Source organism: Geotrypetes seraphini, chromosome 3, assembly GCF_902459505.1.
Source record: "Geotrypetes seraphini chromosome 3, aGeoSer1.1, whole genome shotgun sequence".
Lineage (NCBI taxonomy): Eukaryota > Metazoa > Chordata > Amphibia > Gymnophiona > Dermophiidae > Geotrypetes > Geotrypetes seraphini.
The window spans coordinates 276,135,148-276,153,082 of NC_047086.1; the positions used below are offsets into that span (position 1 = coordinate 276,135,148).

At 43.5% G+C, this 17,935-nt stretch overlaps 1 protein-coding gene across 4 annotated transcripts in view; it reads left to right on the top strand.

Moving 5' to 3' along the window:
* The window catches only part of BIRC6 (baculoviral IAP repeat containing 6), a 1,530,571-nt gene that overhangs the window by 866,691 nt on the left and 645,945 nt on the right, over nt 1-17,935 (top strand). For all 4 annotated transcript variants that reach the window (XM_033935681.1, XM_033935678.1, XM_033935679.1 and 1 more), the window contains 2 exons: nt 9,395-9,548; nt 11,047-11,163. In XM_033935681.1, coding sequence (XP_033791572.1) covers nt 9,395-9,548; nt 11,047-11,163 — 271 coding nt within the window. The remainder of the gene's footprint in view (nt 1-9,394; nt 9,549-11,046; nt 11,164-17,935) is intronic.

Genomic DNA, 17,935 nt, shown 5'->3' on the forward strand with positions numbered 1-17,935 from the left:
TTGCTATTTCATCAAAACAAAAGATGGGATAAAAGAAATCTAAAACAGATCACAAGCAGTAGGAATCCTCAACCGGAGGAGGAAATGTGCCAATTGAATGTGTCTATTTGAACGTATACTCAGTCTGTAATAAGACACTGATCTTAAACTACCTGATATCTAGTTGGTAGGTTGGATTGATATGCATAACTGAATCATGGATCCCAGACAGTAACCAAACTCTGCCCGCCTGGATACAAAGCAGTCCTTAGGCCCAAAAAGTCAAGGAAAGGGGGGGGTCTACTCCTACTATACAGATCCTTTCTGACTTAAAAGTACATATTTAGTTACAATGATCAGGAATTGGAATATGTAGTCAGCAAGCATGAGAAATCCTAAGGGTAGGAGTGACTTAGGTATACTACTGATCTATAAAGACCACCCAGTAGAGGGAATGCAATAGATTAAATTTAGTGTTGAAACATCATGCCATTGTATCGAGCGATGGTGCGTCCACATCTGGAATACTGCGTTCAGTATTGGTCGCCACACCTCAAGAAGGACATGGCGGTACTTGAGAGAGTCCAAAGGAGAGCAACGAAACTGGTAAAAGGGCTGGAACACTGCCCATACGCCGAGAGGTTGGATAGGCTGGGGCTCTTCTCTCTGGAAAAAAGGAGGCTCAGGGGAGATATGATAGAGACCTTCAAGATCATGAGGGGCATAGAGAGGGTGGATAGGGACAGATTCTTCAGACTGAAGGGGACAAGTACGAGGGGGCATTCGAAGAAACTGAAGGGAGATAGGTTCAAAACAAATGCAAGGAAGTTTTTTTTCACCCAAAGGGTCGTGGACACTTGGAATGCGCTACCGGAGGAAGTGATCAGGCAGAGTACGGTACAGGGATTCAAACACGGATTGGACGGATTCCTGAGGGATAAAGGGATCGTGGGATACTGAGGGAGGAGCTGGGATGTAACACAAGTATAGAAAGCTAACCAGGTAATAAGTATAGAAACCCAACAGGTCGTGCATGTGCAAGACCGGAGGGTTAGGACTACAATGGGAAGATAGGACTTCAATGAGAAACCAAGGTGGCAAGGGAGCCCCTTCTGGTGATTCAAACAGGTCGTGACCTGTTTGGGCCGCCGCGGGAGCAGACTGCCGGGCAGGATGGACCTATGGTCTGACCCGGCGGAGGCACTGCTTATGTTCTTATGTTCTTAATTTGTCAATAATCAAAATGTCAAGTAAAGAACATAACACAACAAAGTACAACATCCCCCCATCCCTCCCAAGCCTACCACAACAAGAGGCTCGGTGATTTGTGTTCTGATAATCCCCGAACCCTTACTCCACAACAACACAAGATGACCCAGGAATTTACCCCTCCTCCCACCACAAAACCCCCTCAAGGTCAGAAGCAAACCCCCAGCTCCAAGATACCTCCCCCAGTCTGAAAATATCCCAGCTCAGAAGAGCACATAGTTCCCAAAGCTAACTACAATATGATCTCATAGAAACATAGAAAGATGACGGCAGAAAAGGGCCACAGCCCATCAAGTCTGCCCACCCCACTTACCCACCCCATTAGGTCTGAATGCTGATGACCTAGTTTCTTAACTCTCGTAGGGATCCCACGTGGATGTCCCATTTATTCTTAAAGTCGAACACATTGGTGGCCTCGACCACCTGCACTGGAAATCTGTTCCAGAGATCTACCACCCTTTCTGTGAAAAAATACTTCCTGGTGTCGCCATTAAATTTCCCTCCTCTGAGTTTGAGCGGATGCCCCCTTGTGACCGAGGGTCCCTTGAGAAAAAATAAGTCGTTTTCCCCTTCGACACGACCTGTGATGTACTTAAACGTCTCAATCATGTCACCCCTTTCCCTTCGCTCCTCAAGAGTGTAGAGCTGCAACTTGCCCAGTCTTTCTTCGTATGAGAGACCCTTGAGTCCGGAGACCATCCTAGTGGCCATCCGCTGGATCGACTCAGCCCGAAGCACATCTTTACGGTAATGTGGCCTCCAGAATTGCACACAGTATTCCAGGTGAGGTCTCACCATGGTTCTGTAGAGTGGCATTATGACTTCAGGTTTGCGGCTAATGAAACTTCTTTTGATGCATCCCATCATTTGCCTTGCCTTAGATGAGGCCTTCTCAACTTGTTTGGCAGCCTTCATGTCTGCACTGATGATTACTCCTAAGTCCCGTTCTTCCGAAGTCTCAGCCAGTGTTTCTCCATTCAAGGTATAAGTTCTGCATGGATTTCTAGTACCAAGATGCATGACCTTACATTTCTTAGCGTTGAAGCCCAGCTGCCACGTCGAGGACCAGTTTTCCAACGTGATCAGATCCTGCGTCATATTATCCTTGAGAATGCTTTCACTTACTATATTACACAGTTTGGTGTCGTCGGCGAACAGTGCTACTTTACCCCGAAGCCCTCGGGTCAAGTCACTTATGAATATGTTGAAAAGGGATGGTCCCAGGACTGAGCCCTGCGGCACTCCGCTAGTCACTTCCGATGTCTCAGAGAGGGTACCGTTGACCACCACCCTCTGAAGTCTTCCACTCAGCCAACCGTTGACCCATGCAGTTAGTTTCTCACCTAACCCCATCGACTTCATCTTGTGCAATAGTCTGCGGTGTGGGACACTGTCAAAAGCTTTACTGAAATCCAAGTACACTATGTCCAGAGACTCTCCCGAGTCTAACTTTCCCGTCACCCAATCAAAGAAGCTGATCAAATTGGATTGGCATGACCTACCCCTAGTGAATCCATGTTGACAGGGATCCCTTAGGTTCCCCTCGTCCAAAATCGTGTCTAATTTAACTTTAAGTAAAGTTTCCATGAGTTTACATACTACTGATGTGAGACTTACTGGTCTGTAATTTGCAGCCTCTGCTCTGCAACCCTTTTTGTGCAGAGGAATGACGTTGGCTGTTTTCCAGTCCAGGGGGACTCTCCCCGTACTTAGGGAGAGATTGAAGAGTACTGCTAACGGTTTCGCCAAAACATCGCTTAGCTCTCTGAGCACTCTTGGGTGCAAATTGTCCGGTCCCATGGCTTTGTTCACTTTAAGTCTTGACAGTTCACTGTAAACATCAGCAGGTGTGAACTCTAGATTCTGAAATGGGTCTTCCATACTTTGCTTTGTTTCCAGCTGTGGCCCGTGTCCTGGTGCCTCGCAGGTAAGGACTGAGCAGAAGTAATCATTCAGTAGTTTGGCTTTATCGGAATCTGTTTCAACATAATTTCCATCTGGCGTTCTAAGGCGTACTATCCCGTTTGCGTTCCTTTTCCTGTCGCTAATGTACTTGAAAAAGGATTTGTCCCCTTTCTTAATGTTCTTTGCTAGAGTTTCTTCCATTCGAAGTTTGGCCTCCTTGACTGCTGTTTTGACCGCTGCAGACTTTGTCCTGTATTCAATGTTTGCTTCTTTTTCCCCGGTGCGTTTGTATGAGAGAAATGCTCTTTTCTTCTCCTTGACGAGGTACGAGACCTTATCAGTGAACCATTGGGGTTTCTTTTTTCTTTGTTGTTTATTTACTGATTTTATGTAGCGGATAGTTGCCTCTTGAAGAGTCGATTTCAAGGTTGACCACATGGCTTCCACATTATCAGTTTCTTCTTGAACCTGCAGAGTCTGATGGACGAAATCTCCCATGCATGCGAAGTCAGTGCCCCTGAAATTGAGTACCCTCGTTTTAGTGTGTGATCTAGGGAAGCCTTTCCTAAGGTTAAACCATACCATGTTATGGTCACTTGCGGCTAGCGTTGCTCCCACCGAGACCTCCGAGACGCTTTCTCCGTTCGTAAGTACCAGGTCCAGGATGGCCTGGGCCCTAGTGGGCTCTAGTACCATTTGCTTGAGCCGTACTCCCTTCATGGACGTTAATATCCTCTTACTATCACAGGTTGTCGCTGAGAGTGTGTTCCAGTCTACATCAGGCATGTTGAAGTTTCCTAACAGAACAACGTCCCCCCGTAACGTGATGTTCTCAATGTCTTCAATTAATTCTGTGTCCATGTCCTCCGATTGCCTTGGAGGTCTGTATACCACACCAAGGTACAGGCATTTTTCTCCACCTCTGGCCAGGTTTACCCAGATGGATTCCCCAGTATACTTGACATCCGTGATCCTGGTTGTCTTGATGTTCTCTTTGATGTATAGTGCTACCCCTCCTCCTAACTTACCCTCTCTGTCTTTGCGAATCAGGTTGTATCCTGGTATAGTAGTATCCCACCCGTGAGAGTCTGTAAACCACGTTTCGGATATAGCCACTACGTCTAGGTCTGCATTAACTATTTCTGTTTCCAGTTCTAGAAGTTTGTTCCCTAGGCTGCGTGTGTTGACATACATAGCTCTCCACACTTTGTGTTTACTAAGCTCCTGTAGAGAGCCACCCATTTGAGTTAAAGTGTCTCCTGGCAAATCTCTTGCAATAGGGGTACTTACCTTGGACCTAGAATCAAAGTTTTTGGTCGCCACATCAGGATTATTAATTTCTGCTCCAGTGTAAAAGTGGGTACCCTCCCCCGACTTACCTAGTTTAAAGCTCTTCGAAGTAGGCTGGCTAGTCGGTGTCCGAATACGTTCTTTCCTCTGTAGGTCCCTTGCACCCACCACACCCCCATCCTAAAACCCACCCCAAGCTCAACCCCCCATGCGCAAAACTCACCAGTCGCAGACTACAGCACGCACAGGGTATTCAAAATGAGATTACGGCTCTTAGGATGTAACTGTTGCAAGTATGGGTCCCAAATTTGCAAATATCGCTGACCCCCTTTCTGGGATCCCCTTATATCCCTTGCTTCCCAGCAGGCCAGTTGATGTACCCCGGGGATTCACTTACAGTCCAATATTTCATAATGCATTTACGAGCCACCAACCCAATCTTGCGACCCAGCAATTGACGTGACACCCCCTCCCCCCCATAGCCTCAAACGCTGCAGGTAAATCTACAAGGCAAGGTGAAGACTGTGACACATAAAATGGAGAATCCCCCTCCAGTACAATTGAATAAGACTACACCTCAAAAAAATATGCCCAAACGTCCCCACCTCTATCCCGCATTTCAAACACAGAGGAGTGGCAGCTCACCCACAATAAAAATATTGTGCAGGTGTGAAATACGCCCTATAAAGCACCCTATAATAGCACTCCTGTAAGGTTGCCCAGCGAGTCAATGAGGGAACTCCCTGAAGTTGTGCCAAAAGATCCTAGGCCTGCATTGGCACAGACAAATCCCTCTCCCAGCCCTTCCGGTAAATTCCCACCTTCTTACTGGGTTCCACCCGCCCCAAACCTTTGTAAATCATAGACATGGAGATCTCCGTGTCCACACCAAAAAAAGCACGCAAACGAGACCCCCATGTGACTGCCTAACTGCCCAGAGTCTAAGGTGGCTCAAAAATGTTTAAGCTGACAATACGCAAAAGTATTGCCCCATTTTAGTCCCACCCGATCTTGCAAATCCTCTAGCGCTATGAGGTCCCCCTCCAAAGTCAGACTCCTTCTCTCTCCCAGCTGGCAAAGGCTGCATTATCAGTCCCCGGGGGAAAGGGGGAATGCCCTTGCAACGGAATCTGATCAGTAATCGATGGGTTCCCATGCAAATTAGGCACAAACGATGTCCATGCCTCCTGCAGAGAGCTCATCAACAAACTTCAACGAGCTTGTCGGGGAGCGCTCTAAACGGCAAATGCAATAGCGACAATATGTGGGCCGGGGAATAGTACATCTTTTCCATCTGCTTAAATTTAGTCGACCCTATCAACCAATCTCCTAAATGTCTCAACAAGCACGCATAATTATAACATTGCAGATTGGGCAACCCTAAGCCCCCTTCTCCCCAACCCCCCTGTAAACGGGCTATAGGCAATTTAGGCTTCTTGTTCGCCCAAATAAACCTAGAAAACATACCCTGCACACGACCCAGGTCCCTGTGAGAGATGCGTAACGGGAGGGTCTGAAGCATGTAAAGCCACTTGGGCAAAATCATCATGCAAAGCAGCTGAATCCGCCCCACCAATGACAAGGGTAATAAATGCCAGCTCTCCATCTTGTATCGTGCATCATTCGCGGCACATTTAATTTATACAACGCAGCAACATCCATAGATATCTTCACCCCAAGATACCGGAAAGATTCAGTCGCCCATCGTAGGGGAAAGTGTGGCCCCTCACCCATCCTGCACTTCCACCGAGGATGCCAGCACCTCTGACTTATTCAGGTTAAGCCGCAACTCAGCATACTCCCCATATTCCTTCAGTAATTCCAACAAAGCCGGCAGCGAACATTCAGGTTCCACAATATAAACTAACAAATCATCAGCATAAGCTGCTAATTTAAACTGATGTTGCCCCACCTGAAATCCCGCTATCGTCCGCATAGCATACACATCCCGAATAAGCGGATCTAAGGTCAATGCAAAAAGGAGTGGCGATAGTGGACAACCCTGCCTGGTCCCACAAAAGATAGGGAAGAGGCCCAACTCCATGCCATTCACTAAAATGCGCGCCTGAGAGGAGGAATACAGTGCTCGCAAAGCAGAGACAAAAAAACCCCGAACCCATAGGCCTGCAAAGTCTCAAACATGAAATCCCACCAAACCGGGTCAAATGCCTTTTCTGTGTCATAGCTGATTAAAAGTGACCTCTGTTTCCGGAATGCCCTCAACTCCAGAGAGAGCAATAGTTTACGCATATTCCAAGCAATCGACCTGCCTTTCACAAATCCTACTTGTGCCTCATGCAAAAGCCGAGGCAATACCCTAGCCAGTCTATTCACCAAAATTTTGGCTAACAGTTTAACCTCTGCATTTAACAACGAGATAGGCCGACAGGCCTCCGGCACCGTATGATCCTGCCCAGGCTTAGGGAGAACCAAAATACGAGCAATGTTAAGAGTCTCTGGCATCGCTTTCACCTGAATCATCACATTAAATGCTTGAGCAAGGGATCCACAATCCCCGCTCCCAGGATCTTGTAAAACTCATTCCGGAATCCATCCTCTCCAGGGGCCTTCAGCAGCGGACTCTGCACAATAGCCACATATACCTCCTCCAGGGTAACCAAAGCCTCCAATTTTACTCTCTCCTGTGAATTAACACAAGGATGACTGATACTCTGAAGATACAAGGCTCCACTCAACCCCCCTTCCCCCGGGTCCACATACAACCTCCGATAGTACTGTTGAAAAATGTCACAAATGCCCTGGTCCATGTGGACCCGCTGACCATGTGACAGTTCTCGACATTCATTCTTACCAGAACATCTGGCCTCAGTCACACATGCAGAGCACAGATAAACCCTATGCAAATACAGGATCACAAACTACTAAAAGTCCTAATATATACAAATGAAACCTTAAGATGCCAGACTCTGCATGCAGTACAACACCAGAGAAACAGAAACAAATGCATTTCTTCTTAAACAGTGCAAAATATAGACAGCAGATGTAAATTCTCATAACTGACATATTTCAATCACTAAATTGAAAAAAAATAAAATCATTTTTCCTACCTTTGCTGTCTGGTGATTTTATTTTTGCAATCATCTTTTTCCAGTCTCTCTTGCACTTCTGTAGTGCTCTTAACTCTTTTCAGGTCCTTCTTATCCATTTGCTGTTTTTCTCTCCTCCTTCACTTTCTGCCCTACATCCATCTTTGGCATTAACTTTTAATATTCTACTTTCTTCAATTTTTCTGCTTCCTTCTCAAACCTATCTACTTTCAAATGTCTTCCCTTTCAGTCATGTGCACCATCTCCTCCCCTTTTCCTATCTTTTCTTAAACAGCATTTATTCCATATCTCTTACCTTTCCCACCCCTCCCATCCTTGTACAACATCCTTGTATGGCGCAGTGGTTAAAGCTACAGCCTTAGCATCCTGAGGTTGTGGGTTCAAATCCACGCTGCTCCTTGTGATCCTGGGCATGTCACTTAATCCCCCCATTGCCCCAGGTATGTTAGATAGATTGTGAGCATGCCGAGACAGAGAGAGAAAACTGCTTGAGTACCTGAAAAAATGCATGTAAACTGTTCTGAGCTCCCCTGGGAGAATGGTATAGAACACTGAATTTAAAAAAAAAAAAAAATCTACTCCCTCTCTCTTTCCTTCCTCTCCGTCTCTGTCCTGCATTCTCTCCCTAGCTCTTTCCCCATCTGGTGGTCTGAAATATTTTTCCTCTCCTTCCCCACAGTCTGGTCCCCTCCTTCCCTTCTCTTCCTTTCCCTGGTCTGGCATCCCTCTCTCTTCTCCGCCCCCCCCCCCCCCCCCAATCCAGTAGTCTGACATCTCTCTCTTTCCCCTTTCCCCTTCCTCTGGTCTGGTATCTTTCTCCTCTCCTTCCCTACCCTCCTCTTCCCTACTATGGTCTGGTATCTTTCTCCTCTCTTTCCCTTCCCTCCTCTTCCCTACTGTGTTCTGGTATCTTTCTCCTTCCCTTTCCTATTGTGGTCTGCTAACTTTCTCCTCTTCTTCCCTCCTCTTCCCTACTGTGGTCTGCTATATTTCTCCTCTCCTTCCCTTCCCTCCTCTTCCCTACTGTGGTCTGCTATCTTTCTCCTCCCCTTCCCTTCCCTCCTCTTCCCTACTGTGGCCTGGTATCTTTCTCCTCTCCTCTCCTCTCCTTCCCTCCTCTTTCTTACCTTGGTCTGGTATCTTTCTCCTCTCCTTCCCTTCCCTCCTCTTCCCTACTGTGGTCTGGTATTTTTCTCCTCTCCTCTCCTTCCCTCCTTTTCCCTACTGTGGTCTGGTATCTTTCTACTCTCCTCTCCTTCCCTTCCCTCTTCTTCCCTACTGTGATCTGGCATCTCTCTAGGAGGAGCATGAAACAACTATCAGATCCTGCCAGGAGGAGGTATAGAGACCCAGCCAAGTACGCGGGCCACACCTAGAAGGTTTCAGGAGGCTGCCATTGGCTCACAGGCTTTGCATTGAAGACCACTGGCTTAGACTGTATCAGTGGTTCCCAAACCTGTCCTGGGGGCTCCCCATCCAGTCAGGCTTTCAGGGTATCTTCAATGAATATTCATGCGAGTCATCTGCATGCAAATCTCTCCCATGAATATTCATTGTGGATATCCTGAAAACCTGACTGGCTGGGGAGCTCCCAGGATATGTTTGGGAACCACTGGACTATATTATAGAATTTTTCATTTATTATCAAATATTTTGTTTGAAATGAAGTATCAAAAGATTTTTAGGTAATGTGATCATATTAATTGTACAAAAATGATTTAAAGTAAAAAGTCTGTATTGATTTCAAAATAGAGATACATAGCATACCTGAATTTTATGAGTAGATGTATTAGATAGCAGATATTTAGAAAATAAATCATTTTTATTTGATCTATTTACGTATATTACTTTAATAACTGCATTTTTATCTTTGCATGGTGAAGCCTATAAGCAGCACATGGTATGATTACTGGGGTGCTGACTATGGAACATATAATTACAATCCTTATATTGGTGGTGTTGGAATTCCAGTAGCAAAGCCACCAGTGACAGTTGAAAAGAATGGCTCTCAAACTGTGACAGTATCTGTGTCACAAGGTAAATACTACTTTTAAATCTCTCAGCTGGGCTAGGCTGCAGTTAGGAATATTATAGCTTCTATTCTTGGTTAACTAGAGCTGGGAATCCTGTTAAAAGAGCAAATGTAATACCTTGGAGATGTACTTCAGGGTTCTGGTTGTAATCCTGGTAAATTCAAAGTGCTTTTAGGACATCTCTAAAGACTACTGTCCTAGGACTTGGGCAGCAGTGGTATAAGGGATACAGGTTTTGGACCTCATGTCTGGCTTGAGAATATTTCAGACGGGGTGTGATCAGGTTTGGGAAGAGAAATATAATAGTTGCCAGAATGATGGTGATTTCTGTGATCAATGAGTGGTGCCTAGCACATTCTTCCACGTTTCCAAGTTTATTATGTTTTTACTATCCTGCACCTTGGGGAAACCTTCAGGGTGGTTTACAGTCTAAGATACAGTAAGGTACATAAAGTGAGTACAAAAGTCATAGTTAGACATAACAAGCATGCACACAAGTAGGTCAAGGGGATGAAGTACATAATTTAGTAGGAAAGAGAGAAGGGAAAAAACATAAGGGGGGGGGGTCAGTTTTACTTGGTGCCCTTAGCACTATATATTGAAGAAGGAATTAGTATACTTCTGCAAAGAGGAATGTTTTCAGGACTGCCTTGAACTTATCGATAGAGGTTAATGACTGTAACGATAGTGGTAATAAATTCCACAGCTGTGGGCCATTGACTGCAAAGATAGCATCCCTAATATGTTTGTGGACTATTTCCCTGTGGGATGGGACGGTGAAGAGTTGTTTATCAGCTGTTAGGTTCCTGGCAGGTGTGTATGGGTGTGTATGGAGCTTAGCTCAAGTCCTTAGGTCTGCAAGGGTTATTAGTCATCCAGGCATACAATCCAAGGAAGAAAAGGTCAAAATGAAAGGCTATAAAAGGTGACGACAAAAAAATCACACTTGAGGTTTATTGATAGGGATTTACTTAATTGAGTTTGTTTTAGAGAGGATTTGGGAGAATAGAATAATACTGATGCAGAATATTTGATTTACGGTACTACTGTTTTGCACACCAAGCATTAAAACAGTTGATGATAAAAAGTAAAATATTGTACAATAAGAACAGCTTCATCTTAAATCCCCTGGTTCTAGAATTGCTTCTCCTCTGGAAAAGGATCTTTTCTGGTGCATCAGTATCTGATTAGAGCTGAAAGAAAAGAAGAGAGACCTTGCAGGAGAAAATATAAGATTAACTACAATGTTCTGTTTTCCATGGTGCAAATGAGTTTGTTAGTAATTTTATTAGCATTTTAAAAACTGTTTTAAACAATCACAATAAATTGTTGATATTCAAGGTATGTGGCTATGCAGGAGCTCTGAAAATTGCTTGTAGTCTAGATTAGGGATACAATTTGTGTATGATATATGTGATAAATGGCATAGCAGTGAGATGATGCTTGGTGCTTGAAATTCTATCATGAACACTGATTTTTTTTTTCTCTCTCTTTTATTATAGCGTTGGATGCTCGTCTTGAAGTTGGCCTTGAACAACAAGCAGAACTCATGCTGAAAATGATGTCTACTCTGGAAGCAGACTCCATTTTACAGGCACTGACAAATATGTCCCCTACATGTAACTATCATATTTTCATATCATTTGAGAAAAAAATCTAATAAGGAATAAGTCATACCAATTAAAGCAATTGCTCTGGCCACTTATTCATAGAATGAAATTCAGTTGACAGAAAAAAAATCACAGCAATTGGTGTTTTACAGTGATTTTTCTTTTATTCTTGAGGAGAGAAGCTTTCAGTTTCTGGACTCCTTATTTGTTGCTTTTATAAAACTGAATAAAGAACTCTGTGATCAACAGAACTTTCTAGAAACATCAAAATTAATGTGTAAAATGTTTTAACAGAATACAAATAATATCTAAGAAAAGTGAGATTATTTAGCAAGACATGGAGTCTCAGATGTGCTATTTAGGTGTCTGTATTGATGACAAGCAGTTGCTATCCTTCAGCTACCAGCAGCAGAAGCATTTCAGGCTGCACAGGAACCTTATTGGCTCTAGGACTTGAAGCTTAGTACCTACCGTATTTGCCGGCGTATAAGACGACTTTTCAGTACCTTAAAATCCTCCCCAAAGTCGGGGGTCGTCTTATACGCCGGGTACTGTTTACATGCCTTACTTTACATGCCCTAACATCTCCTTCCTTACCTCCTTACGGTGCTTACGGTACTAGTAAACCTGCCGGGACATCAGCGGGGCCATGGCGGGACATCAGTGTGACAAGGGTGCCAGCTCCTTCATCCTGCGCAGCGGGAAGCAGCGGCGCTCTGGCCCCACCCCTTTTCTCTTTACTACGTCTCTCGCACATGCGGCCGTGTGTGGAGTCTAGCCCTTAAGGAAGTTGCGGGGGCGAACAGGAGGCTTTTGAAGGCTTTTAAAGGGAAACTGTCATGCCAGCAAACTTGCTAGGGACTTGCCCGGCACTTGCTCTCTCCCTCTATGTGTTATCTTCCTTCTATTATTGACAGTTTCAGTTTGGTTAACAGTTTAGAAAACAAATAGCATGGCAGCTCCCATGGGTTTATTGTTCTATTCAGCTTTAGTGAATTAATTAAAATTGTTGAAATAAATTCTGATGTTCTTTTAAGTTTTATTTGTTGTGCAGAAGGTGTGCGGAAGAAGGGGTAGTCTTATATGGCGAGTATATAACAAACTCTATATTTTAACTGTAAAAGTTGGTGGGTCGTCTTATACGCCCAGTCGTCTTATACGCCGGCAAATACGGTAGTTTTGATAATCCCTGAACATCCAACAATCATGGAGTGGATTTGGGGAAGAAGATATTTTAAAAACAGAATGTGTGGTCAAAAAGGTAGTCAAAATTTTATGCATGTAAACACAGGGATTTGATTATTGCCCTGGGATTCAGTTATTCCCCTTTCCAATCTTTTATTATTGAGATACGATTCTTTATTGTTCATGCCAGATCAGTCCAGAAAAGCGAATTATGTTTCCCTGCCAGCAGATTGAGCCAGAGTAAAACAGCTCAGAACCAACTTCACTCCCCTTTATAGGGGGCTGGTGCTGGCTTCATTACAATGCAATAGTTCTTTTAATCTGCAAAACCCTTAGGAGTACCATGCAGATTACTGAGAAAGAAACCAAGCAAAACATTGGGAATAGGATCAAAATAGCACCAATCAATTTTCATTTAACACACATTTTTAAAAAGGTAATTTCTTTAAAGCTTTCCTGAATGATCAATAATTTTGAATACCTTCAAGAGGGAGAACAGGGTTGTTTTTTTATCAGGTTTCAGTTTTGAAGTGTAACCCCTTAGGGTCTGGAAAATGCAGTAGTATGGAATCATGTAATATTCTATTATTAAATGGTAAATTAATCAACATTAAGTAAGTAGGTACTTCATAGAAACTTTTGAAGATCAAAACACAGACTTTAAAGTGTGTTTGTGCCTTCACCTCAGTATTTATCTGGTTCCAGCAAAAGGAGCAGACATGTGGCCTGGTGCATCAACTACAAGTAGGCTGCAAGCCCTGATTCCCGGTAGAACTCGGACCAAGTCTGAGGGATGCTGCTGGAAGCGGTCTTTTGCAACTGACTTCTGTTTTCCCAGACTTAGAGGGCTTGGATTGGCAGAGGTTGGTCTACAGAGCCTACTTGTGCTCAACCTAGTGGTGCCAGGTACCTGCCCTCTTGAGAGCAGACTAGAGAGTGAGGATTGCAGGGACTGGTCTACAGTTGTCCTTTCCCTCCCCCTCTTCCCCTGGTCCTTGTGGGGTTTGCAGCTGTAGTGCCTACCATCCTCTTCTGCTCTTAGGTAGGGACCAGATGTACATTTCTTATATGCCTAATTAAAGCATTTTGGAGGAGAAATGAAAAAACAAAAAAACCTTCAGTGAAATCTCTATCCAGCCTGCAGGTAAGTCATGGTAGTTCAGCATGGGAGCTGGCAGGCAATCTGCTTGCTTTCCTTCCACTTGTATAGAGATGTGATACACTGCTGCTGGAGTCCTATAGTTCTGCATGTCAGCCAGTGCAAAACCCTACTTTTACTTTCTCTAGGGAGTCTGACAGGGCCTGAACAGATGATTTTTTTTAGTTATTTCTGGCAGGGAATGAGTTCCCTTCATGGTTATTTTGCACCCAAGAGAAGACGTTAATAGGATGGGTTAGCAGCTGAAAGAGGTGACCGGATCTGGGGTGGAGTACCAGCAGGTCCAGTTTTAGACTGAGGGCTAGAGTGAGCCATGTAACACTGTACTAGTACTGGGCTGTAGCTGGGGAGAAGGTGGATTAGGCACTGGCCTGAGGTACGGGCAGTAGCTAATGGAGAGGCGCCATAAATGTGTCCTGGTTTGAAAGGCTCTGGGGTGTGTGTTTGAGAGTGCAAGTTTCCCGCTGTAAGCAGCAGCCTCTCAGCCTCATTCTTCCAGTTCAGGCCCAGCATTGGAAGCTGCAAGCCCTTTAACTACAGATACAAGAGATCTTCTGCTTTTTAATGATTGAGGGATTATAATAACAATACTGAGAACAGTAGAAGGGGTGGGAAACATTTTCTTAAGAATTCTATAGAGATGCTTTTAGCATATGTGGCCCTAAGGCAGATCTACCCAAACTGTGGGTCAGGATCCCAGATGGGGTTTCAAAATTGCTTGAGGGACTCTATAGGTGCATTATTCTGCACCTAGGGTGTGGAATGGTTGCATAGATTGATAAGCAGTGCCTTAAAACAGTTTGGCTAAATGCCTAGGGTCTCGGTGTTTACTAGGGACCTCTCATGTTCAAGCGCCTGACCGTACAGCTCCGTGTTTTGCTTAGAGTTTGTTTTGTGCTTCTTGTTATTTTCAAAACATGATTAATGCATGAGGATGGCGTGTAATATGGTGTTTCAGGATGAGGAAGGATCTATACTTCTACTAAGACTAAGGGCTCCTTTTACAAAGCCACGCTAGGGCCTTAACATGTGGAATAGCGCATGCTAAATTGCTGCAAGCACTAGCCGCTACCGCCTCCTTTTGAGCAGGCGGTAGATTTCCGGCTAGCAAGTGCTAATCCGGTGTGTGCGATAAAACTACTAGTGCGGCTTTGTAAAAGGAGCCCTAAGTAGCATCTTAATAAAAAAAAATTCAGCCTGTGTTTAGATTTCGGCACCTTATGTGATTGAGTTTGAGACCCCTGCCTTAGATGTAGGTGTTAAGAGAGCTATCATGGCATCCTCTCATATGGTCTGGGTTCAACTTAAGTACATCCTGTTTATCTAGACTATTGGTTCTCAATCTTCTTTTCTGAAAGATAGTGTTCATATATGTGATGCACTTGACACTACAATTCACAACGAAACAAAACTTTTGCAATTTTGTGTACAGAACTATCTAGATATCGGACGACTGAATATTAGAAACTTGGTGGATTTACAGCATAAATTGTGGCAAACATTTTATCTTTGCAAACTGGTTGAACACACACAAGAGAGACTATAAATCTTTGAAAAACTTTGGAAAACCTTTGCAGACTGATGATAGTTATTTTCATAAGTATGTATGGTCCTACTGACTATCTAAGAGGGAGACCTTCAGAAAAGATTATTGTTAATGGTTTTGTCAGGGAGTTAAATTTTATTTTTCTTTCTCTGTTGAGACAATGAAGTCTTCATGGTATACCAAAGGATGGGAAGAAGGTTATCTTTGGATAAGCATATTCTCACATGTGGGTGATGTCATCCACAGAGCCTGGTAAGGACAGTGCTAAAGTGTACTGTCACTTTAAACTTTAGCGAAGCTTCATGACTGCCCGCACCGTGCATACGCGAGTACCTTCCCGCCCGATGTCAACTCGTGATTCCTCAGTTCTTCATTTTCCACAAGCGAATAAGTTGTTTTTGGACTTTCTCCAATGGAGTTGCCTTCCCAGTCAACTTAATTTTGCCTTTGTGGCTCATTTTGTTTCTTTTATTTTATATAACTTTCTTTACTTTTTCTTTTCAAAAACTATATATAAAATATTTTTTCCCCCTCAGTTGGGCCTTCAGGCCTTCTTTCTCCATTTTTTCTTTTCACTCTTGGTTTGTAACCATTTCATTTTTTTGACCTTGCCTCAGAGATTTTTCCTTCGTCGAGGCTTTCTAGTGGGTTCAAAAAGTGCAGCAGCCTATCTTCATCACTGACCCGCACAACTGATTTATTCAGTAACTGGGGCTGGAGTAGATACTTGTATCCACTGTTCTACGTTACAAAAACATTATTTTAAGGCTTGATGTATCCAGCAGGAGAAGCTGCTTGGACCAGTCATGGCCTCTGGTGACAAATCGATGTTATCGGTACCAATGGTACTGGCATGGACACCTCTCTTGATGTCAGATGACGTTCCTATATTGGGTAAACCTGCAAAGAAGCCATCCTCTTCACATCCAGTGTCGCAGGCATCTTCAGCATCAAGTCCCTTAATGCATGCCAAGTGTCAACGCCATCATCGATCTCCTGTGCAGGCTGTCACCTTCCTTTCTGAGGTCAACCACCCTTCGATACCCTGCAGCATCAATGGTACTGGCTGTTGAACCAATGGTACTAGTGCAGTCCTTCTAGGTCCAACTTAAGGAGTTTTTCCAAAGGGAGCTCGCTGGGCTGTTTAAACTACATGCTTCACCAGTGCTTATATCGACTCCCTCGGTACTGGCCCAGCCTGAGCATGGCACATCAAGGCCCCAGGATACTGAATCCAGCTCTCCATCCCGACATCAATCTTCATCTTGATCTGACCGATACTGACATCATCAAAGAAGCTCTTCTCAATGCTCTCACAGTCATCGTACTCTTTATACCAGGAAGCATCCATCTTCCTATAGGGAATCTCCTAGAGTTGGGGATGTTGATTCAGATCTGTCTATACAAAATACTGAAACTTATCTTGATCCAATGTTAGCTGCTCCAGAGTCATATGGCATTCCATTGGATCCATCTCCTCTACCGCTAAGATGCAGACCTTCTCCAGAAGGATTATCTTTCACTAAATTTGTCAGGCAGATGGAGAAAGCTTTGGCTGTTAAACTGGAGTCAGACAATGAAATGCGAGTTGTGCTCCTTGAAGCTTTCAATTTTGATAAACCTCCTAAAGAGCTTTTAAAATTGCCTTTTCATAATCTACTTAAAGAGGAGCGTGTGGTGCAGTGGTTGGAGCTACAGCCTCAGCACCCTGGGGTTGTGGGTTCAAATCCAGTGCTGCTCCTTGTGACCCTGGGCAAGTCACTCAGTCCTCCATAGCCCCAGGTACATTAGATAGATTGTGAGCCCACTGGGACAGATAGGGAAAATGCTTAAGTACCTGATTGTAAAACCGCTAAGATAACCTTGATAGACAGTATATAAATACCTAATAAACTTGAAACTTGAAGCTATGTTTAAGAACTGGGAGACTCTTCTCATCCTTCCCATAGCTCCAAGAAAAATTGACTCTATATACAGAATACAGTTATGTCCAGGCTTTGATAAGCCACAATTGCAGCACCAGTCTTTGCTGGTTGAATCCACTCTAAAAATCCTGCAGTACAAGAGTATATTCTACTGCTCCACCAAGATGTGAAGGCCGCACCAAGGATAAGCTTGGGCGCTACCTCTTCCAGAACTCTTATGTTGACCAGCAGAGTTCTCAGCTATAATTTTTATTATTCTATCTTAAACAGCTCATAAAGAGGTTGGATGATTTTGAACAATACATTCCATCTGAACAACTTCCAGAGTTTCAGGAAACTACTCATAGCTTACTTCAAACCACAAAATGTATGGCAAATATCAGCTTTTGATACATTTGATGTGTTTCTCAACCTTTTAAAGCCAAGTACCCACTAAGCCTAACAAATATCAACCGAGTATCCCACCCAAGCTTCGTCCCTGACTCCATCCCTATAATAATAATAATTGTAATGTAATTTCTTCCATTCATTTTTCATATACACACAATATAATCATATTAATACAGTCCTCCATGGTAGATAGTTTCTATTGTAAAAATTTATATTGCATTACGGTCTTTATTATGGTTGTATCTGTTTAATAAAAAATATTTAAACATAGTCTTATTAATACATAATGGTAACTACAAAATTAAAAAAACACAAAGCACACTCCACGCAGATAAAATGTTAATTATCATTTGTATTCAGGATTTTTTTCAAAAAGGTCAAGGCAGATGATTTTAAAATATGCAATGTCACTTCAGTAACAACTATAGAAAAATAGGACAAATATAGTGCAAAATATAGACAGCAGATAGAAATTCTCAAAACTGACACATTTTGATCACTAAATTGAAAATAAAATCATTTTTCCTACCTTTCTTTGGTGATTTCATGAGTCTCTAGTTGCACTTTCTTCTGACT